Source organism: Ambystoma mexicanum, chromosome 12 (assembly GCF_040938575.1).
Source record: "Ambystoma mexicanum isolate Mex_15411 chromosome 12, UKY_AmexF1_1, whole genome shotgun sequence".
Taxonomy (NCBI): domain Eukaryota; kingdom Metazoa; phylum Chordata; class Amphibia; order Caudata; family Ambystomatidae; genus Ambystoma; species Ambystoma mexicanum.
Window position 1 is genome coordinate 446,400,446 of NC_090936.1, and position 24,090 is coordinate 446,424,535.

A 24,090-nucleotide genomic window follows, 5' to 3' on the forward strand; every position below is an offset into this window, starting at 1 on the left:
GTGTCGGGCACGTGTGGTTTATGGAATGGCATTAAAAACTGCCCCAACTGATACTGCTTGGCAGATGGCACATCCAACAGTGCAAGACCAAGACTGCGCCGCACTTGCTTACTGCAGCCTTTCCAAATCAGATTGAAAAGCATGGTTAACGGTATAAACGGTATACCGGTATAAACAATGTGACGGTTATTATTATTCAATTAAGTGGTTCACGGTATCTTTAACGGTATACCGTTATACCGTTACATCCCTAATCGTATGGTCTGTGCGGAGGCAAGGTATTAGCTTGTTCTTTCTGAAATACATCTTGAAAGTCCTGGTATTCACTTGGTCGGGTACCGGCTACCCCCAGAGTTGTTGCCGCTGTTCCATGAGCAGGAGATCTAGTATCAGTTGACTGTTTCCCTTGATGGTATGAGCACAACTTTCGGAAAAGGCCAACTCTTTTGCACGCCAATCTATTTGAGGATTGTGAGCTATCAACCACGGCATTCCTAAAATCAACTGGGACTCCTTGATGAGGTCGAAAGCGATAGATTCCCGGTGGCCATCCTGGCACAGAAGGGTTAACACTGTGGTGCATTAGGATACTGGACCAGAAGCTATTTCCGTACCATCAACAGTGGTGACAGTGTCAGTGGTTGACTTAGGGCATAAAGGACGCCCCATCTTTGCTGCAAGATCTTGGTCCATATAGTTCCCAACTGCTCCACTGTCTATGTATGCTTTTACGGCTTGCATTCGAGATGGTTGTTGGTGGTTGATCAAGATCACAGACATTGCAAAATGGGAGGTCTGTAGTTCACTTTCTTCACTCGACAAGTGGACCCCTACACTTGCCGGGCCTGGTAGTTTTCCGACTCTTTATTGTTATTTTCTTTGTCCGTGGCCCCTACGGTTCTCCTTGGTGGCTTCACTGGACACTCTTCAAGGAAATGGCCTGACTTTCCACAGTACAAACCTAACTGCTGCTGCCTTCTCTTGTCCCTTTCAGCCTTAGTCAAGGGGGCCCTTACCCCTCCGATCTGCATTGATTCCCCTGAGCTTTCTGTTGCTCGTGAAACATTGTCCTTTGATCGTACATATATAGGGCGAGTGTCCAGTCTGATGCAATCTGCTCTTTGGTCTTGCAACCTATGATCTAATTGAACAACAAGGTTAATGAACTCTGCACCGTCTTTCGGGGGGTCCACCACTTGAGCAAGAACAACTTTTAGCTCCCCCCGTAGGCCCTGATGAAATAACGTGGTTCTCTTCTCTGGCCATCCTGCTTCGACCACGAGCCTATTGAAGGTTGCTATGTATGTTAATAGGTCTTGGTTTCCTTGACAAAGGGACAAAAGTTTGTTGTCCAATGCCCGTCCATGGGTACCACAAGCAAAGAGTTTCGAGAAGAGTTTCTCGATCTCCTGCTGAAAACCCCTGAAGTCATGTAGCAAAGGATCATCCTGACTGACAAAGGGTACAGACCAGTCTGCAGCACTTCCGCTCCCATGATTGGTCATTTGGGAAGGCCCCAGGCCTACAAAGGAAATGCAGACGGCATTGGTTCATAAATGTTGCATACTTCTTGGGCTCTCCCGTGAATCGTTCAGGTGGGGCCAAAGGAACTGCCCCAGGAAGGGTTATTTGTACAGGTTTGGCTGATGGTACTGGCATTGATGACACGTTAACGGGCAACGGTGCATGTCCCGCCTGTGACTGGAGAAGCTGCCTGCTTAAGTTGTCAGTGCGTTCTTTAGCGACAATCAACTCTCTCCTCAGGGTATTGGTCTCCTGCCTAGCAGCATGTACTTCAGCACGTAACTGCCCCAGCATTTGGGCTAACTGGTCGGTTTTTGACGTTTCCATGACGTCCAGGTGTATTATGGTGTGAGGCTTTGCGTTCTGTAACGCTCACCTGATATCCACGGGGATGCCACTCAGCCTGATTGGACCACTCACAATCTCAAACCCTTTCTTGGACACTCACAATCTCAAACCCTTTCTTGGAATCTGTTCGACTGGGGACTGGGCCTGAAATACAGGATTTCCCGATTTTAACTTTGTCTCTGGTTGCTTGACCCCACTTTCTTCGAGGACCAAACCTTCCCCTAGGTCCTCTCCTCACCTTGTCGTCTTGTGTCATGTGCTTTCCGTCCTGCTCTTTGGTGCAGGGGGCGTCGGTTGATGTGGGCGCTGCGCGACCTAGTTGCTTCACTGGTACGGGTCCAATGAGTCTGGGCTTGCTGTAACTCCAGCCCGACAAGGTAGGTTTATTGATTCTTGGTGAACTGTCCTTTTCTTGTCTCTTGCCCCTATTAATGTTTCCTCTTTCTCCCTTTAGGTGTTGGAGGGGGTCGTTGATGGTGTTGTGCTGCTTAGGGCAGCCAAGTACTAAGGGGTGAGTGAAAGTGCGATGCGCGGCGCTGTTCGCCTTTTCTTGTGCTGACCTATGTCTCACTTTGTACCTTGTAGGCTGCTGCAATGTACCAGTATGGCTGCCGGCTGAGAGAATGTGGTGGAGTGAGTAAAGCGCAATGCGCGGCGCCTTGTCCTTATGTGCTAACCTGTGTTGTCTTTTCCCTTTATAGGTCGATGGTGTGTTCCGGAGCTGAAGTTATGAGTGGCTCGAGTCCAGGTAAGCGTGTGACTCTTCTTGCTGTTTTAGAGGAATCGGGATACGAGAATGCTTACTAATGTCTTTTCCCTTTGTTCTTTTCTTCCCAGGATGCAGCGTTCCGAAATGGAGATGACTCCGCCGAAATGCTGTCCACAGGACCGGAGGGACGATGGATGGAAGCAGGATTCTCCTCAAGGTAAGTGTGATGTTAATGTTGTTCTTGTTCTTTCAGGTACGCGGGATGCGGAGGAAAGGCAAAGGCCTTTAGGAGACCGATCCAAACACGGTGAGTGTCACGTTGCAGACGCAGAGTAACGCAAAGCGTGTTTCTCTACCCGGGTGTGGTTTATATAGCCTCCAGGTATCCCAGGTATCCCTAGGTCGAACCACACCCAAAAAGCTAGACCACATAGCTCAGTTCATGGAACTGAGTTATGTGGGGGCATGCATGTTGCACAAAGTACATTACTAAATCCAGTTCCAAGGACTCCAAGTGGGTCTCAGATGAGATGGAGAGGCCTTTAAGGTCCATGTGCGGGATTGTGGCCAGGCTCCAGTGTTTTGCCTAAGAGGGCTAGGGACAGGGATCATGACAGCACGCCACGAAATATGCTTCAAAGTTGGGCACTTTCATACCTCCTTAATCATACAGCCTTTGCAATTTCATTAGTGCCATCCGGCATCACGTGTTGTGCCATAGGAAGCTACGACATATAGTGTCTAGTCTCTGAGAAAAGCCTTTAGGTATGATGTATGGGACATTGGTGAAAAAAATGAAGGCACCTTGGGAGCACCACCATCTTTAACAGCGCAGCCCTTCCCCTCATTGAGAGAAGCAATTTTGACACGAAAGTTTGTAGTGTGTTCTGTCTTAGGGTCATGGGAGATATCTACTCCCAAATGTCTAAATGTGTTCACGTCCCATTTAATCATAGCACTGACAATGTGTTTAGAGATTTCCTCCTATACCCCGCTAAGGGGAACAAACACAATTTCTGTGCATTAATTATGATACCAAATAGGTCTGCATAGCGCTCTAACACATCTCAAATATACTGTAGGTTGGTTTCTGGATGCTGTAAGTATAGAACCATATCATCTGCATATAGGGAGATTAAGTTACTCCTACCCTGTATACCTATGCCTGCATCTTGATATTCCTTCCGGAGATGCGCTGCTAACGTTCTAAGGCCAGTATAAATAACATAGGGGACCATGGGCAGCCCTGCTTTGTGCCCTTCCCCAGCTGCCATTGATCAAAAAATGTGGGTGCCTGTCTTGACTCTCGCTGTTGGGCTGCTATATAGTAGCTGTACCCATTTTATGTATGTGGGCCCCATGCCGAAGCTCTTCAGCACTGCTAGCAGCCATGGCCATCTCACCGAGTCAAACGCTTTGATCGCGTTGAGCGAGGCCACAGCATGTTGATGTGTAGTGTCTTGGGTATGATCAATGATATGGTGTAACCTCTTTGGGTTACATGTGATATTCCTGTCCGGAATGTACCCCGACTGGTCTGGGTGTATATGTTTTCATATTGCTGCCTAAGGCTGTTGGCCATTAGGGCTGTAAGTATTTTCACGTCCTGATTAAACAAGGACGGAGTCTGTACGATCTGCAGTCAATGTCAGGCCTGTTGGGCTTCAGTAATGGGACGATAATAGACTCTCTCCGTGATATTCGTAGAGTGCCTGTGTCTAGTGCTTCGTTCAGCATTGCTAGCACAACCTCTGCCATGAATTCTTTGTAAAATTCACTGGGTAATCCGTCTGCTCCTGGGGCTTTACCAGTCGGCAACCCTCTTATAGTGGATTCTAACTCCTCTATTGTTACGGGAGCTTCCAACCTGCCCGCTGCTTTTGCACCCAGCTTGGGTAGGTCTATCTGTACCAGGGTCTCATCTATTTCTGACAACTGTGTTACTTGTGTCTCTGCATACAACTCTTTGTAATAATTATGGAAGCACTTGTTTATGCCTTCTTGCGTCATACAAAGCTCACCACTTCTCCCTGCAATCGCATGTATCATATCTCACTTTTATAAAGCCAGGCCAACAAGCATCCCGGCTTATCCCCTTCCGCGTGTTGTCTCTCTACATATTTCTTATAACTTAGCTTGCCCAATCTTTCCCAGTGCTCCAGACATTCCTGCTGCAGCCGGATAACTTCTTGGTCCTGATCCCTGGACGAGTCTCCTGTGCAATCTATGGCCTCCAACTTGGTTTCGGCCTTATTTAAATCGCTTTCTATCCTGCCTTACATTCCTTTTGCTTTAGCTATTGCCATCCCCCTAATCACTACTTTGAAGGCTTCCCATAGTGTACCAGCTGATTTTACACTCTATTTTTTAAAATAATCCTTCACCTCTTCTCGTAGATGTTCCCAGAACACTGCATCTTGTAGGGATTCGCTTCTAAGCTTCCAGTTCGGGATACATGCCCTAAGAGGGCAGTACTGCCATACGACCACTAGGGGGGCATGGTCCGATAGCACTCGAGCTTTGTATTCCACCGATTTGAATTCACCTAGGGTCTCTTCCCCTGTAAAGACATAGTCCAATCTGGTGTATAGATCATTGGGGGCATTGTAATGTGGATATCCCCGGGCTTGCGGGTGTAGAGCCCTCCAGATGTCAGTCAATTTGAATGCTTGCAGCAATGTATTCTAGGCTTTGGCTGAAGAGCCTAGATTTGTCATCTGTCAAGTGCTGGGTTCAGCATGCAATTAAAGTCCCCTCCCCATACTAATGTACCATCCCAATATGTGCCAATTTGGGGGTACAACGAACGGAAGTAGGCTGCTGTGCGTGGATTTGTGCAGAAGTGTTGACAATACAGAGCTCTCTCTGTTCTAATATACTTTGTACTATAATCATCCTACCATCTACAGCTTTAAAAGTCTTGAGGATCTTGAAAGGTTCTGCTAGGGCAGTTAATTTCTCCCCTGGGAGGTGCGTTTCCTGGAGGAGTGCTATGTCCATGTCAATTTTTTGGCATCTCAAACATGTCATTATCCTATTTCGTTTAATATAACTATTAAGCCCCCTGACATTCCACAAGGCTATCCTAAGTTCCCTCATCCAACATGAGCATTCCTACATCCCTCGACAGACAGATGTGCATATTATACATTAATTGTGTGGATCTATAGGTTGTCTCTGAACTAACTACCCCAACTCCCATATCCTCCCCAACAAATGCCCAGCTGAATACCTTGTGCTCTAGCATCCCTGCTTCTCACCCCTGCCCCAGTTGCTTGTCCTGGTGCCTGGGGTGCAGCATGCGGATCCTTAACAGCTAGTATCCGTGAACAAATCAACTCTTAAATGAAAGACGCTTCCCCGCAGTGCGTTCCCAGATGGAGACTACACCGCTGCCTCCTACAATCGTCACAGGTGTTGTTGCCTGAGTTTTTTGCAACAAGGTCACTCCCAGTTGCAATCAGTCGCCGTGCCGGCCATTCCCGTCGGACTCTTCGTAGCCCCATCAGCGTGTCCCCCACATCTGTCTTCTGATTGACCACTCCGGTTGGCAAATGTTCTGTGTCCATCCAGGTATGTGCATCCTCAGGGGTATCAAAGAAGATGGCTCTGCCTTTGCTTATTACTTTTAGCCTTGCCGGATATACCAACATATACTTAAGGTTCCGCACTCTCAGCCTCCTCTTGAGTGATGTAAAGTGCATCCTCTGTTTTTGCACCTGCAAGGTGTAGTCCAGGGATGCAGTAATATTGGTTGATGCTCGCTGTACTGTGCCGCCTTTCTGGAAGTGTTCGAGAATCTTTCTCTGTCTTTGTAATTTAATATCGGGGCTATGATGGGCTGTTTGTTCATCCTGGGACCTGTGTGCCCTTTCTACTGTGAAGTCCTGAGTGAGTGGTCCCGGGCCAATTTCTTTTAGCAGGATGTTTTCTATAAAGTTAGTGGGGGGGGGGTCCCACCCCACCCTCTTCCCCTTCAGGGAGTCCGATGATTCTTACGTTATTGCATCTGGCCCACTCTTCTTCATCTTCAACTCTACCCTCAAGATTCCTCACTTGCTGCTGTAGTCTCTCTGGAGGTGTCCCTCAAGTTGGCTGCATTTGCTGCAACTTCTTTTTCATGAGTTCCCGTGCGTTTTTGCAAGCGACGGCACATCTTGCCTCAGGAGGATTACGTCCAGGCTGATGGAATCCTTTTTGGATTCTAATGCGATCATCAAGGCTGCTATGGAGTCCAGCACCTGCGGGTCCCCTTTCACTTGGATCTACTCTCCTTGCAGAGATGGGGTTGCTGGCATGTTGGTCTCAATTCTGTTGGTGGATTTAGTAAAAGTGTCCAATGAGGGCTGTTTAGACTTGTTATTTTGAGATTTGGATGCCATTGTTGGTCCTCCCGGTGCCTGTACTTCCGCTCCCCCTTGGTCACACACTTGTCACTGGTTTGTTCCACTGGTGGGCAGCTGGTATTAGGTGGGGGCTGCTTTCTATGTTCCAAGGCTGCAGTGCTCTCTCTCAGGTGCCTACAGTGTACTCCGCCGATACACGTACTGATGCCTGGTGTAGTCTTCTTCCGGCGGGTTGGCAGTTGCTGGTGCACAGTCACTTGTATCTATGTTCATTGGAGCGTAATTTCCATTACCGTCTTCCCCCATGGGGTCCCCACGTTCCTATTTAAGGCTGGCAGTTGTTCTTTGGACTTCACCTGCAGATGTTGTCCCCTTATATCATGTCTCAGTAGTATATGCTTTTGCCCTCCCGCATTGCTTGCCACGTTATGCACCCAGTCTAGCCTCCTGTTTTGCCAAGGTAGCCGGTAATCATTTGTGGCTCTCCCTTGCTTACTGGGGTGTATTATCTTTTTAAGGCGCTGTACTGTGTCTGGTTTCTGTTTGTGTTTGTCCGTTGTTGGAATATGATTTTTATATTGCGGTGTGAGCCTTATCTCTAGACTCGCTCCTGGGCTCTGCCTTCATGGATGTTGGATTGCACTACAGTGCGATGCACTTCGGCAACTTGTTCTGGGAGAGTCCGGCTACCACTCCTGCCCGCCGCCCACAGTGATTTGCTGGTGTGGACTTCAGCACTCTGTGTTTGTACTCAGTGTTCGGGGTCCGATGACAGAGAGGGCTGGTGCTGTTGCGGGTGCTGCCCCGCTTTTCGTGTACCCAGGTGCCTACTCAGCTCTTGAAGTTATATGCGCCTTCGCTGCCATACCCGAGGCAGCATGTCCCAGGGCCGCCGCTACCTCTGTCCGACCTACTGCCTTGTACGCCGTGCCTCTGGCGGTCACTGATTTTCTCTTTGTTCCGTCCCCAACTCTTGGGCTCTTCCGCCCTCTTCCACTTGGTGCTAGTGCTGACCTTCAGCCCAACAGGACCAGACCTCGCTATGGCCCAAAATCAGGATCCAACCGGGCCACTGGGATCCTTGCCTGTTGGTCCGCCTTCACACCATACTGCGGTGCATCTCTGCATACGTAGGTTACTTCCTCGCATCTGCCATTTTGGTGCTGGACGCTCTCGTCCAGAGACGCGCCTTGGAGTTCCAATGCAGATGCCCATGTAGTCTACTGGCTCCCTGTCAGGAGCAGCACATCCCTCAGCTCCTGGAAGAAGTGCAAGCCATTTTACGGAAAGTAGATCGGGGCGGGGGGGTTGGTGACCCATCCTGGACCTGTGCCGTCTGTACAAGTACCTGAAGCCCCAAAACATCAGGATGGTCACGTTGCAGCATGTGCTCGGCCAACTGAAGAAAGGGGATTTCTTCACGTTGTTGGACCTAGAGGGCGCGTACTTCCATGTCCCCATCCACAGGAAACATCGAAAGTTCCTATGGTTCGTGGTGCAAGGCCAACGATACCAGTTCAAAGCCCTACCATTCGGCTTGAAATCGGTCGGGTGGCAGCTTATCTGCGTCTGCAGGGCATGCACATATACCCGTACCTGGGCGATTGGCTGATACACGCCCGCTCTCAGGAACTGCCTGACGAGGACCCGAAGGAGATCGTCCAAATGCTGACGGAGCTGGGATTCTCTGTAAACTATCTAAAGTCCTGCTTAACGCCATCACAGAACCCGCTGTTCCTCAGCGGCAGACTCAACGCGGTGGCTTGCTAGCAGCCATTCAAGGGAAGGTGCAGCGACTGTCGTCGATGAAGACGGCCATGGTTCGGGCCATCACATCCTGCTGGGCATGATGTCGTCCTGCATCTACCTCCTCCGTCTTTGAAGGTTGCAGATGCAACCCCTACAGGAATTCTTGGATGCATGTTGGATACAAGTGTCCAGGAGTTTTGCGGACAAGATCCCTCTCAACTAGGAGTTCCGGCGGCGATAGAGTGGTAGGGGATGCGCTCCCACATCGCCCAGGGAACGGGATTTCGAACCCTGCCATACAAGGAGACTGTCGCCACAGACACCTCTCTGGAAGGTTGGGGGGCTCACACCGGACGTCTACACGCCAGACGTCTGTTTCTTGCAGAGGAGAAGGATCTGCACATCAACACCCTGGAACTGTGGCCAGTGTTCTGGGCCTTCAAGTCTTTCCTACTACCTTTTGGAGGGCAAGGTGGTGAGAATCTTCAGACAATGCCACCACCATGTTCTACATCAGGAAGCACAGGGGCACTAGATCCCCAGCGCTCTCCAAGGAAGCTCAGGACTTGACAGTGGGCCATTGGACAGGGGATGTTCCTCGTCCCTCTTCACCTGGCAGGTGTCAAGAACACCATTACAGACTCCCTCAGCAGGGAACTGCGCTCCTGCCATGAGTGGGAACTTCGTCAGGATCAGGTGGACCGCCTTTTCGTCAAATGGGGCAGACCCCTGATCAATCTTTTTGCCACAGCGGCGAACTCCAAATGCCAGAAGTTTGCCAGCAGATTCCACCAACCGAGGAGCTTGTGGGACCTGTTCTCCTTCCTGTGGGAAGGTCTGTTTCTGTACACTTCCCGTGTTTCCTCTCCTCCTACGTGAGATCAACACACTCAGACGGTGTTAATGCAAGATGATAATCATCTCTCTGACAAGGCCGAGGCAGATTTGGTTATCAGCGTTGTCTCCAATCAAGTTGCGGGTACTTCCAGATCTGCTTCCGGATCTGCTTCATCAAGACCCATAATCCCTGAACCTGAAGTCATTGCTCCTTGAGTGTTAGGGTTTGGAGGTTATGAGCTGCCAGCGGACTGCAGCGAGGTCTTCGCCAAAGCAAGGGCGTTGTCGACAATTAAGTGCTACAGCCATAAGCAGAAGCTTTTTTCTACGTGGTGCCGGTCGCAGAAGATTACCCCTCTGAGGGTCATGGCCCCACAGATTCTTCCCTACCTGCTTTCCTTGCCAAAGCTGGTCTGGCTCACGCGTTCATCAAGGTGCACCTTCGGCCATCTCACCCTACACCAGATCCCCAGGAAGATATTTGTTTTGGTCCCACAGACTCATGGAGGAGTTCCTCAAGGGGCTTTTTTGATCTTTCCCACTGGTGAAGGCACCTGCCCCGGCATGGGAACTCATTGTAGTCCTGACAAGACTTAGGCTCCTTTCGAACCTATGCATCAAGCCCCACTCAAGTTTCTCTTGTGGAAAACGTCATTCATGGTGGCCATCACCTTAGCCAGACGAGTGAGTGAGATCCGGGCCCTATCCTGCAAGCAGCCTTATCTGACTTTCCACAAATCGAGGGTGGTGCTGCGTACGCACCCCTCTTTCATGCTGAAGTTTCAGTCGGACTTCCACCTCAACAAGCCTTTGGTGTTACCGGTTTTCTTCCCAAAAACTTTGTTGCCGGCTGAATGGACACTGCATTCACTGGATGTTGCTTGTGCCTTGAAGTTCTATGTGGACTCATGATGAGTTTTCGGAAGACTTCTCAATTGTTTCAGAGTTTTGGACCTGTGAATAATGGGAAGGCCTTGTCCAAGGCTTCCATCTCAAGATGGCTCTACGGCTGCATCATGCAATGTCATTGGCTGGCTAAGCTGGTGTACCCCTGCTTGACATCTGCAGGACTGCGATGTTGAGGTCCATGCATACCTTCACAAGGTTCTACTGCGTCAACAGGGATTCCAGGGAGGAGTCCAGAGTCACCCAGGCAGGGCTACTCAACCTGTTTGCTTGAGCGTCTGAATCCATGTCAGACCCCATGTTGGATAAGGTTTGTTAATTACCTCTAACTATTGTTCTCCAGCATGGGTCTGCCATGGATTCACATACAAACCCTCCCTCTGCCCCCTCTGCGGCTCTTCTTGGTCATACTGCTACTTTACGTGATTACCAAATCTGAAGATGGCTACCAGCGGCGGGGCTTAGCGAGAGGCTCGTCATTGGATGGGGGAAGTATGACCCAGAGAACAATGATTGGCTTAGAGGAGAAATACAGTTTTAAAATGAAAGTGAAACAGTCTTTCCTTTTACCGAGGATTCCCAGCCTGACAATAGTTACAGGTAACTAACTTAAACCTTCTAAAATCTAATAAGGAATAATTGGACTTGTGGCTATTCTAGAACTTTTTTAGATAGGGACAAGAGACATTGTACTGGATCCAAAGAAAAAGAGCACACTTCACCTTCTATGCTGCCAATCATAAATAATAACATTACACACATTCTTGTATGCTGTTTTTAACTATATATTGCAGTCTTACCCTGCTCTGATAAGATGACACGTGGACCTTGTGACATTTCTTGGCAATCCTAAAAACAGTCATATTACTTTCAGAATCATCACTGCAGTTTTTGTTATACAAGTGTGATTTACAAAGAATAACAAAATTACATATTGGATTAAAAAGAAGATAAGAAGGTTCCAAAATATAAGAGACTCAGTACCATCAGGACAGTCGATGAGTTTTTCTGGAATGGTAATTGTGATTTCATTCTGCCTTATGATGTGTCTTTTCTTCCTTATTATTATGGCATTTAGACACTTAATGATTAAAAATGCAGATACAGTGGTTGACAATGAAGCATTTCTTATAATCCCTAACAAAAGCACGAGTAGCATCTCTCCTGATTTTATTAAACACATTGTTTGACTTAAAAGGGATGCTGGTGAAGATAGAGAAATACCTGCACACGATGCAAAGTGCCTCATCCATCTAGCAGCTTGCACAACCAGAGGACAATTCGAAGGAATATGGACAGCCTTACGATTGCGATCAAGAATATCATTTCCAGATCAAGATGCTTATGTGAAAACACAGAAGAAGGAAAAAGAGATAAGCTGGATGAACCATATGCTTCTATATTCATCCCTGGCAGGAGACCAAAAATCAGGAGTACCAGGATGCTGGGAGAGACCTCAGCTATTGGAATATGGACTAGTTGCCACCAGTACAGAATGGGAAGAACAGATGTTATCTTGCACTACACACTTATTAAAGAAGGAACCAGTAAGCATAGTGCAAATAGTAAATGACGTATGCCTAAAGTCATAGGCCAAGTGTTCTAAGCTACTAAAGTAGGTTGACAATGAAGCAGGACCAGTGTCCATAATACCAGTAAATAATGCGAAAAACATGCTTCAGGATCAAGGGCCTGGTTCTAAAGGATGTAAGCAGATCCTCTTAAGTAGCAGGAACGAACAGAGGAACTGCCGTGTTAATGGCCCACTATTGGGCCTGTGGTTCCAGAGCTTATAGGAAGTTGCCAAGAATTGGGGAGGAATATGTTCTATCATGGTCATACATGTTCCTGCATTAGTGATTCCCCAAAGTGACCTTCATATTGAAGAGTTACCAAAAATGAATGACTACCAGAGAAGGAAGAGTTCACTCAACCTCTGTCGGTTGAAGAGGGAGAATTATTTCTCATCAAAGTCTATAGCCTATGACAATATTCCAGCGGAGCACAGATTATTCAGCAAGACAGCATTAATAGTTAGATCAATATTTATGCCAGGACTCCAGACTGCAGTGAATGCCAAGTGGTTGCAAATCACCAGATGGGAGCTGTGCAAACGATCAACGCAACAATAAAAGGATTTAATGCAATCAAGGAAGAACTCAGGCTTATGAGACTCTAGAACAGGTATGTCTTGGACTTAATTACAGCAATGGAAGGAGGCATGTGACAAGATCAGGCCTTCTTGCTGTACATTCACACCTGCCCATGATAGAGAAAATGGAACCCTGACAGAAACAATATCTATGCTGACAACCCTGCCCACGAAGATGGAGAATGAAGCTGATGAACCAAAAGACGATGATTGGTTCTCGTCTCTGTTTTCATGGATTGCAACTTGGGTGGCGAATGCCTTCAAACTACTTGGAGCAATACTAGTGTTGGTATTGCTAGGATTCTGTCTTATAAGCATCATTTTAGGACAATGCAAGAAGACAGCCAAGAAAGCTATTGCGATGATCATGATCGATGTTAACGGTGACCATGCACCACAGACTGAAGACACCCCACGTGAGAACATAAAGAAGAATTAGCGGGCCCACCCAGGGATGACGTTTTATTACCCAAGGCATTTTAAGAACTATATTGGACGTTGGGGATTCTGTCAACCGACTGGAGAATGCTGTCACATGACCTGGAGTTTGTATGAGCATTTAAAGAATGCAGGTGAACTGACGGGGTGGAAAAAGTATGGATTCCAAAGAAACCAAAGTATGAAACGAAAATCAAGACGATTGACGAGTTGGGAAAATATGGGGTAGGTTTTGCAGTTGTTTTAACATGGCATTATAGTTTTTGGTGGGGGTAATTGAGAGATGTATTTGAGATGTTGGGGATTAAGGGTATTGTATATCTCACTGTGTATGTAGTACTGTGTAAAATGCTGTGCTTTTCTTGTATTTTCTATGTGTAATTTGATATACGCTGATTGTATTGGGATTTATTATGAATGTTGTGTAAATAAATAAAGTTTAAAAAAAAAAAGATTGAAGAGGAGGAGGTGGCTGAGGACTTGACCATAGGGGGGGAATGTAGAGGAACAGATGCACACGCCATCTCTAGCTCCCGCTCCCTCACCTCCATCATATTGGAACAGCAGGATAAGAGCACTATGTGGAACACCAGGTATTGTCCCAATACCGCATCGAATGTATGAGAGACGATATGCACTCGGACAACCATATCAAATGTGCCCCCCATATTGAAAGGGTGGAAGGATGTCTGCACACACCACTGGGCATCAAAGAGCTTTACGTGAAATCTGACGAGAGCAGAGTGACATCATGAGGGAAAGATACAAAGAGTCACTGAAACAATATGCAAATACTTAAAGGATAAAGATGTAACAGGAATTATAAGAGAAACGTAATCAAAAACTAAAAGCGTATTCACCAATGAAATCAGTGAGGAGAGATGAAGTTGAATGTACATACGCAGAAACGTAAGGTAGCTGAGACAAATAGAAGCTTGCTGCGGAAAAAATATAAGGTGGTTAAAGCGGCCATGAGAAAAAGATGGACACACGGACTTGCGTTGAAACCAATCAAGCTACCTCAGAGACCGATCAGGGCTGCAGAGTCAGGAGACACTGGAAAACAGCTTCATGTGAGTAATAAAGAGCAGTCTATGGGCCTGGGATCAAGGATGCCACATCAAGGAATATTTGCAAGGCACAAAGGGAGTCAAGAGGATAGGCCATGTACATAATACATATTTCTCTTGATGCATATTTCTCTTATATTAAGCAAAGAAGAAAACATTTGCAAGCACAAAGTATTGGACAATCAAAGATGCAAAAAGCATATGAAGGTGGAGTGAGCAAGTCTCCAAAGGCCAAGTGGAGTAATGACACCCAGCACAATTAAATCAAATGGCAGTAAATAAAAGGATGACATGGACAAAATCGTGCTCTCCTCACACGTGACTCAGAAGTTGAAAATAAGGGTTATCCATTAAGCTCCAGTCGAAGATAATGGTGTTCCTACACTCCCTTGAAAGTCCCAGAACAGAGAACATGCTGCATGGTCAACTATAAAGAATCCTTGGCTTGGTACCTGACCGATGAGAAATGATAGACTAATTGGGCAAGTGGGTAGTAGTCTGACGTTGCTCTCTGCACCAGAGTTTCGTTTTGCAAATGTGCTGCTAACGAGCCAAAAGTCCAAGGTGGGGAGAGAATGCCAACCAAACAGGGTCTATGTAGCAACATGCTATACATTGTTTCACATGCCAACCTGCTACTGTTATTCTGCTATAATCGATATTATACATGTTTAGAGGTGGTTCAAGGTGTGCCCACCAGATAAAGGCGTCCAGTGATATTTTTATATTTATTTTTATTTTGTATTGTTTATTTATTTATAAGGCACTTAATACCAGCGAGTGGTTTCTAAGCACGGGATCGGGATTCAAACCTCTAATACGTATATGCTATAGGTACATATGTTCCCTTAACCAATCTCTTCCTTCAATAGGTTTTACAGTTTGCCACATATGAGGACGTCATACCTGACGTACATTGAGGTATAAAACCTTTGTGTAATCCAAATTGAAGTGTGAGTGTCCGGACTACAGTTTGTTGTTCGCCAGATTGCCTTACTTAATTTGAGCTGCCAATAAACTAGTACTTTGACATATTCGTTGAGTATGTCTTGTTATTTGGGTCTGAGATCATTATTGGTAATTCCATTTAGCACATGAGAAGCTTCGAGGTGCTAGAGCACAAGTTGGATCTCCCATAATTTACATGGACAATATCATACATTATAATTAAGTTTGAAATGAATCTCAAGTTCTTGTCATTCCCTGATTCACCCGAAAATAGCACTCAAATGAATTTTATTACTGATATTGGACCCCATACATGTAAGGATTTAATATGTAAATTGTTGCTGAGTGGAGGGATACTGGGGATTTTAGCTCCTAGAGCAGATTGGAAATTATTTTGGGAAGAGTAAGAGATGACAAAGAGTGGCCCGATGCATGCATCCAGGATAGACAAATCTCTATGAATCCCAAGTGTCCACCACGTTTGTTTAAATTCCTGCACCAGCAGTACTATACCCCAGTCAAAATTAGGAAATTTGATCAATAGCAGCCAGAGCTTACCCGAAATGCAAGATGAATAATGCTGACATCTGAAAACTTGTTTGGAGTTGCCCAGCACTAGGCAGGTTCTGGGTGGAAGTCGTGACCAAACATTCAACAATTGGTAACACTGACTTACCAATTGATCCTATCTCATGCTTACTGGCCCCCCCCCTTCTGATAGGTAAAATGCTGATGTGAGGAATTCGACCATCCGCCTGGTGGGCGTGCGCTCGCCTGGGCTTTTTCTGAAATTTTAAATGAAATTGAATGATGGTAGATCAACCGCCGGAAAATGTGTGGGGCTATTCTGCACACATTTTCTTATGCTCACTGCACGACATACACATAGACCTGTGTACTCTGGGTGGACACAGCCTACAGGCGCCCTCCCCCTGTCATATTTAGTTGGAATATGACAGTCAAGAGCACATCAAGGCATCTCAGAAGGGGGAAGGCAAAACCTTCCCGCTGCCATGGTCAGCGTTGATTAAACAACAAAGGCACCATGGATCCGCCCTGCCCTTTGTTAGCTGCTGATGGCTGCTTTGCATTCTAATCAGTTAATTCAAACGGGCCCAGAGGGGCCTGGTCGCAGGACCAACAAAGGACAAGAAAACCCCAACAACGTTTGATTTGCACTGCGTCAACCGGAAGCCAGCTTCCGACTCTCAGTATCGAGGGCAGTGACCTGTCATGTCTGGGACAGCTGTTTACAGTAGTCATTCACACAGGGCGACCCCATTCAGAAGGTACGAGTATGTGGTTTGGCGGCGACCAAAAGTCTGGCCTCGCCGCAGCTTCAGTGGAGACCTGCCGCTTTAATCGGGAACCACAGAGAGCTCAATTAACCAGAGAGATCCTTTGATCCACACCAGACAGGAAGATGGGTGGGACTTAGTATTACATGTTTTCACCCCATTACCTTTTCTGTTGCAAAGCACTGTGGTTATGATCTCACGCATACAGGAGATTGTTGGTGAGGACCCAGGATTGGTTCATTAAGGTAGGCTTAGCCTACACCAATCACTTTGGCCCATTCAGCTTTAAAAGAGGGTCAAGCCCCTCTTTTGGGCAGATCATCTGAAGACTTTGCAGGAAGTAACATGAACAACTCATTTGGACCCTGGCTGAAGGTACAGTCTGCTTTACAGCTTCCACCAGTGAAGGAAGGCCAGGATTTCCATAGAGGGAAGCAGGATCCCTCCCCTAAATATCTCCCACGGAACAGAGGGAGATAGTGAATCCAGATGACCCTCCAGCAGCTCCAGAATGGTACCCAGCCAGCACACAGCGTGCCCTGCTAGGCTCTGGAAGAAAGCTTCCTAGGTGGGAAATGGCAGAGTGTCTCTGAACCAAACCGAGGACAAGGCTGTTGCCTGCAACACTTTCCATATCTCTGGGCCGTCTGCCTTAAAGGACGACACAAGCCCAGTGAAGAAGCTAGGAGGAGTGCATCGACCAGCATTAACCAGCGTCTGCCTTAAAGGACATTTTCGAGCCAGTCGCGCCCCTCAAGCTTCAACCGACTGCACCACTGACTGTTGTTACACCGCAGTCGCTAACAGCATCCAAAACGCCTCGATCAGTGCTCCAGATCCGCCAACCAGCACTGATACAGCAATTCCTGAGCCGCTTTGTAGGCCAGCCTGCAGCCGTTGGTCCATCCTCGCTCGCCAAACTGCCTTCTGCCTGACACTCTCAGCTATCTCTGGTCTTGAACCATGTTGCAAAAGCTGCAAATGCCCTGGAAACGACTCTACACTGTCGAGCACCAAGAACTCCTACAGGCACAAGGTACATGGTGGTTCTGTTCTCCTGGTCCTTCTCCGAAGGCCCTTAGTGACATTTTACGACCCATGGCTCCCTTTGTGTTGAAACCAAGTATCCTTGAACTATTACGATTAATTACTTTACCAACTACCCTCCTTTCAGTATCCACAGTGCATCCCTTTTCCTTCTTTGAAACAGTCTGTACTCTGTATTCCTTTACAGGCTGGGTTGTATTTTGTAGTGTGCTGGAACTGTCTGTTGTGATAATAATGGAGTAAATATTTGTATACAACCTTGACTGGACAGTCCCTTTTATCATTGGGTAATTGTTTTTTGCTATGTTGCAACTAACCAACAATCCACCTTTTGGAGATAAGCCTGCTGTTCTGTCGATGTTACCAAAATGGGACAAGGAGGTTTATAAATTGCTTGGTTCCAATCTGTTTGGAACCCTTCTGGTGTACTAGATGTGTGGGGCTGATTGATGGTCTAGAAACCGATATTCATCCCTGAACCACTGGTGCCCCGGAAGTTGATTAGTCACAGCTGAGCAGATTGATAAAACTGGCACTACTTTAGGTTCACCAACAGGTTACCTTGTTCTCGATGCACCCCTCTCCTTTGCGGTTCGAGGGTTGGGTCGATAACTATTATGGGCAAATAACTCTGAAGAGGAATTTGCAAACCGGGTTTGCCCCTGTTCTCGCCATAAGAATATCTGGTCTGCAGTTAACAACCTTTATTCGTAACTCCTCAGAGTGCTCCATGGACTCTCCTTATGGTCAATGATAGGATTGCGGGCGTTGTCTTTTGATGACTTAACTGTCCTGCACGCTTAACGGATTATGGGATTTACCTCCCTGGTCATATGCAAATCCTTCATTATTGTCCTACACATTGTCTCAACATCCTTTCGTCTTGCTGGTAAATTGTGAATTTGCTAGTGTTGTACTTGTTGAAAGTTAATAAAAAAGAGTAATACATAAAAAACAGAGGAAGATTGTATTATTTGCATTAGTACCCAGACGGGGACAGTGGGCTGCCCAGGCAATAAGGGAGCTCTGAATGCAGACTTTACTTGATGGTAAATCCTGTTTTAGGAGCCCCTTGGGCAGCGGGAGGCCACCATTTTCCACACCGGGCAGCTGGTAAGCCACGCTCCTTTGCCCTCGCCCCCACTCCCAATTCCACCTCTGTTCACTCCCTCTCCCAGCACTACCCCGTCCCACTTACCTGAAGCTGCCTTGTCCCTCACTGGTGCCTGGAACACTCTATGTTCCTGTGGTTCCCCGCTGCAGAAATGGCTGCCATGGAAAGGGAGATGGAACTACTTCAAGTTGGCATCGGGTAATAATGCCCCATACATAATGCCGCCGGGAAAAGCCATTGGCAACATTAAATATGTTAACATTATGTATGTAATAATGTCTCCACAAAAAACAGTGACTTTTGCCGGGAGACATTTTTGCGGGGACATTACATGGAACGTTGAAGTTCCCTTCACCGTGGTGTCCATCTTGGTTTGCAGTTTTTTTGTTGAGAAATTGCAACTGGACCATTCCCAATTTCTTTTTTAAAACTATTAGCATCCTGGAAAAAATTCTGAATTCAGTTGACTTTCCCCTGTTTTGGCTGCATATTGAGAAGTCTTAGTAAAGTAAGAAACTGAATAATTAGTCATGTTGGATACTTTCCATATTACAGGATTAGTGCAAAATGGAAGATGTTTTGTGGGTGGTGAAAATATATACATATACTATAAGTACTAGGTAGCCTCTTTTGGCCTGGCATTTTGCATTATGGCATAATCCTTGAAGAATGAACTGAGGTGCCGCTTTGCTTCTTTTATTTCCTTGACTGAAATCCCCTTCATTTTAGCCTAGGGTTCCAGGACATTGTGACCATCGATGCCCTGAGGGAGGCATTTCCACTCCTGGATATGGTTGATCACAGTCGCAGACCTAAGGAGATGGTAAATATCCTTAACCTTATTTTGTACAAGAGAAAAGAGCCCTTGCCTACTCTTCAGTGTCTCTCTGTCCGATACCACCTTGTCTCAGAATTATCATCCACGTGTCTTTATTAGGGCAGTGCAGTAGAAGGCACCTTTCATCAATAATTTGATAGAACTGAATACACTGATCAATAAATGCACCTGTTCAAAAGGTTACATTGAAAGTTAGTTAATTTTAGATCTTGAGAGCATGTACATCGAATCTCTGACAGACAGATAGAGGTGGGAGGAAGGGGCAGGTAGTCCTGCAAGAGAGCAAATCTCTTCTCATATCCAGTGTTGATCTGTTTCCGGACAAAAACCCAGTGGAAAAGGCTTGGAAAGGAAAAGGGCTGGCATTGTCCTACATTTAGCACTTATTCAGCCCCATTAAAGATTCATACTTGAGGCCCTTGGGTTCTGGGATATTAAAACATTGTTAAGTGTGCTCCTGCGCCACTCAATTCTGGCACCCATCACTCCAATTATCTTACTTACTGTATTGCCACAGCACACATCAATTCACAGTAACTTTCTGACAGCAAGCATTATTGAACATTTAGAAATGTGGGAGCTCCTCTACCGAGACCAAACATCGTCCAGTTATACAGAACCCCTCAGCTGTTAGTGGTGGGCGTGGCTGGTGGCCATGCAGTGAGCAGCTGCTTTCCCGTGTACCTGCTGGATCCGTTGTTTGTACCCGTAATATCACCTGCATACAGATTTCATTTGAAAATGTCTGCTCTGCTATCTGATGAGCTGAGACACGAGACCTCTGGCTGCAAGCAGCGGATGTGGTGACCCTTGGAGCTGCGTTCAGGGACCCCGCATGCTGTGGTGTGGCTGTAGTTGGGGGTTGCCCTGTCACTGTTTGATGAGAGAGGCACACAGCGGTGAGTATAGCGCTGCAGCTGGAAAGGTGGCATCTGTACCCCTGCTACAGGCAGGGAGGGGGCTGGGTAGTGAGCCGAGCGGCTTTGCCCTTCTGCAGGCAGGCCGGCACGTCTGCCTTGAACGAGCTGTGGAGGCAGGCTGCCCTTGTCACTTCTCTCTGTCCTCTCCGCTCGCTCAGAGCTTGCGCGACTGAGCACGGAGTGGCGGCACGACGCAGAAAGAGGCCCTGACTGATCCTGCATCTTAGAAGCTTTTGGTCCTCGTTCTCTCTGGGCGACGGTGCTGGCCAGGGGCACCAGGACACAGGCATTCTAACAGTGGCCCGATTCCTCGTACGGTGTGGCCCTGATTGATCCTGTTGTCATTGTGGGATTATCTGGGCCTACTGCTGCTGTTGCTGGGAGGCCTGCCATATCTGAACTGGATGTCTAAATAAGTGAGGGGCCATGGAGAGAGGGGGACTGCTGATTCACTGGATACTGCCTTTGCTACGGTGTAATACTTCCTGTGCGTTATGTTTTGGATCGCATACTTCACATGTTGCCACCATTGTGGCCTTCAGTATGCAGCATATGAGCCTTGATCCTTCTTTTAGTGGGTGACAGTGCTGGCCAAGGACATCAGGATGCTGCCACTTTTAACAGCAGCTCAGCTACTTGGCCAGTGCGGACATAGACTGGCCTGCCTGCTGTGCTCCCCGGGAGGAATCTGTGTTTGTGCAGCACCAAAGGGGCCTGTGTGAGAGGTGCCGGACAGTGAGAAGCATGTTGCTTCACCTGGGCTGGTGGCTAGCAGTCTGGTAGCAAGGCGACAGAGAATTGTGCTTTCTTGCTGTGGCACCTAACTCTCTCTGGGGGGTACGTGGCTCCTGGGGTACCCTACAGGCAGGAATGCTGCGGACACTGCTTGAGCAGAGTGCACAGGAGAGGATACATGTGCATGGCTCCCACCAGATTGGGGCCTTCACAATGCGAGGCGTGAACAGACCAATCTTCAGATGCCAGAGAAGCACAATAGGGGGAGGGACAAATAGACGGTCATGGAGGCCTTTACCCAGAAGGAGGGAGGTAGCATGGCTCAGTCACTGCTGCATAGGGGTGCAGAGGCTGCCTCTGGGTCAGTGAGGCAGCAGGGAGATTATCTGATGCTGGTGGCAATAGCAATGCTACAAGCATCCCTGGGACATAAGATTGAGATGATCACAGTCAATGTCGGCCTTCTGAGGCAGGATGTGCACATGCTTGCGGACCGCTTTGCACCACGGTAGCCCAGGCGCAGGAGAATAGGGGCAACTTTGCTGGCTGGAGCTCAGTCAGAAATTGCTACGCTGCTGGAGAAAGTGCGGGAACTGGAACGACGTGCTGAAGATGCTGAGGGCAGGACGAGGAGAAATAATGTGCGGATCCTAGGACTGCCTAAGTGGGATAAAGGTCCGGATCCTACTTCCTATGTTGAGAACTTGCTGTTACAGGAGGTGGGACCAGGATCGCTGACACAGGGATTCACGGTGGAGTGGGCGCACAGATCTCTAGCTAAAAGGCCCCCGCCGGGTGCCAGACCACTGGATCGCTAAGATCTTGAATTACAAAGACAGCGGGCACATACTGGCCTTCTCCAGGGAGGGTGGGGTGATAGAGGGAATGTCCTCCAAACTGAATATTTATCCATATTACACAAAGTTGGTGCAGAGGAGGAGAGCAGCGTTTGGCCCTACCAAGGAGCGACTGCGTAGGGCCAACATCTGCTATGTGTTGATTTACCCTGCCAAGTGGAAGGTGCTGCATAATGGCTGATCACACTTCTTCGAGGACACCACGGCTGCACACTCATAGATGGACTTGATGGGGATTGCACAGTTACCGGCAGGACGGAACAATGATCTTTGACTGTGGGAGTTGGAATGTGCGGTTGTACAAACTGTTTTAAGTTTATAGCGTCTTGATGTGGTAATGGCGAGGGTCTGGTGGTTGACACCTCAGCCTAACACCCTTGTCCCCACCTATATTTTTTCTTGATCTTTCTGCAGAGACTTTCTGCCACGCTCCTATTGACAGTATACCTTTTGATGCCAGTTTTAGGGTATCCGCTGCTGTTTGTTATCCGGGAGATTGTAGTGGGGTGTGTGAGGGGCAGTTTAGTCTGAATGTGCGTTTTGCTATTAGGTCTGTATTCGGTCGGAGGGAGGGGTAGGGCGTTTGGGGGGTTAGTTCTGTTGTTGCATAGTTGTCTCTGCTCGTGCCTGGGGTTTCGATGGTTGTTGGGTTTGTATCATGCGGTTGGTTGTATGCGAGGGATGGTGCTGGTCGGGATGCGGTTGCTGTGTGGGGTAAGAGGGCTGGCTGTGGAGAGATGGGGAGTGGGTCGATGGGATGAAGTGCGACCTGGAAGGGATCAGGGATGAGTAGCCATGTGCGGGTGGCTACGTGGATAGTCTGTGGTTTGAATGAAAATATTTAAAAAAGTTAGGGTATTTGCGTAGGAAGGGCATGGGGATAGCCCTGCTGCAGGAGACCCACCTCACAAGGGACAGGCAGGCCGAACTTGCTGGGGAGGGAAACTGTATGGCTCCTCTACTGTTTGCTAGGGGAGTCCTTGTGTGGAAGCAATTGGTAAAATGGGTGGGCTTTGGAGAGAACTGTTTTCCCTCACGAGTATTGAGATGGGCATTGAATTATTGGAACGCAGGGATGGGGAGATGTACTTTGAATCTCTATACTCATCTGACTTGGAGGTTTGTGACACTGACTTTGCAGAGGCCCTGCCTCACATAGCATTAACCTGTCTTGAAGTGGAACAGAGGGAATTTGTTGGACGTCCGCTCTCTGTTGAAGAGTTGCTGGTCGCCATGCGTACATTGCCGTCCTGGAAGACCCCCGGGGCTAATGGCCTACCACGGGAATTCTACAAGGAATATGTTGAGGTGCTGCCGCCTAGGCTCCTCAACAACTTATAGAAGGCCTATGAGACGGGAATTTTACCTAAAAGCTTGCGGGAATCAATCATAGTCCCAGTACTTAAGCCACATAAACATCTGTTGGGTTGTAGTTCCTAAAGGCCCCCCTCAATCAAGACTGTAAGATCCTTACGGCTCTACTGGCTGATAAGCTGAAGGGAGTGATAAGCACATTGGTCCACACGGACCAGACTGGGTATGTTCCTGGCAGGAATACTGCATGGAATTTGAGGAGACTACACCATATCATTGATAGTACTGTGAATCTGAATTGCGCTGTTGCCTTGCTAGATGCGATAAAGACATTTGATTCAGTCAGTTGGGACTGGCTATACAAGGCCCTGCATTGTTTCGCCATCATAGGGTTTTTTGCAGTGGGTGCGCTTGGTGTACACTATAACAAGGGCGAGGTCGAGGACAGGTAGGCAGATTTCCAAGAGGTGGGCGCTGAGGAAAGGCACAAGACAGGTCTGTCCGCTGTCTGAGATCTGAATTTTTGGAAGCTGGCATTCTGATTGACAGCGTTGGACATTTTTGTTATTGCACATGTGCCCCCTGAAGGAGATTGATGGGAGATGGCCTGCATTCCTTGCAGGCACGGAGCCCGAACCCGGTCTTGGACACCATGTATCATATAACAGAGGGAGGTCATGCAGTCTCCAGGATGTATGAACTGGTCCTGTGTAATCTCAGCAATCCCGAGCTGAAAGTTTGTAGGTAGTGGGAGTTGGACCTGCGCAGGTTCTTCACAGACGCGGAATGGGGCTGGACCTTGCTCTACATCAGGAAGGTCTTTAGGAATCCCAGATTTAAACTATCACAATTGTTTTTAGTACACAAGACATATATGACCCCTCATAAAATATCTTGGTTCCATGTGGGGGCACTGCAGGTCTGCCCTTGCTGTCTGCTG

At 47.6% G+C, this 24,090-nt stretch overlaps 1 protein-coding gene across 2 annotated transcripts in view; it reads left to right on the top strand.

Moving 5' to 3' along the window:
* The window catches only part of HDHD5 (haloacid dehalogenase like hydrolase domain containing 5), a 511,697-nt gene that overhangs the window by 307,904 nt on the left and 179,703 nt on the right, over window positions 1-24,090 (top strand). For both annotated transcript variants that reach the window (XM_069628653.1, XM_069628652.1), the window contains exon 4: window positions 19,216-19,309. In XM_069628653.1, the coding sequence (XP_069484754.1) occupies window positions 19,216-19,309 (94 nt within the window). The remainder of the gene's footprint in view (window positions 1-19,215; window positions 19,310-24,090) is intronic.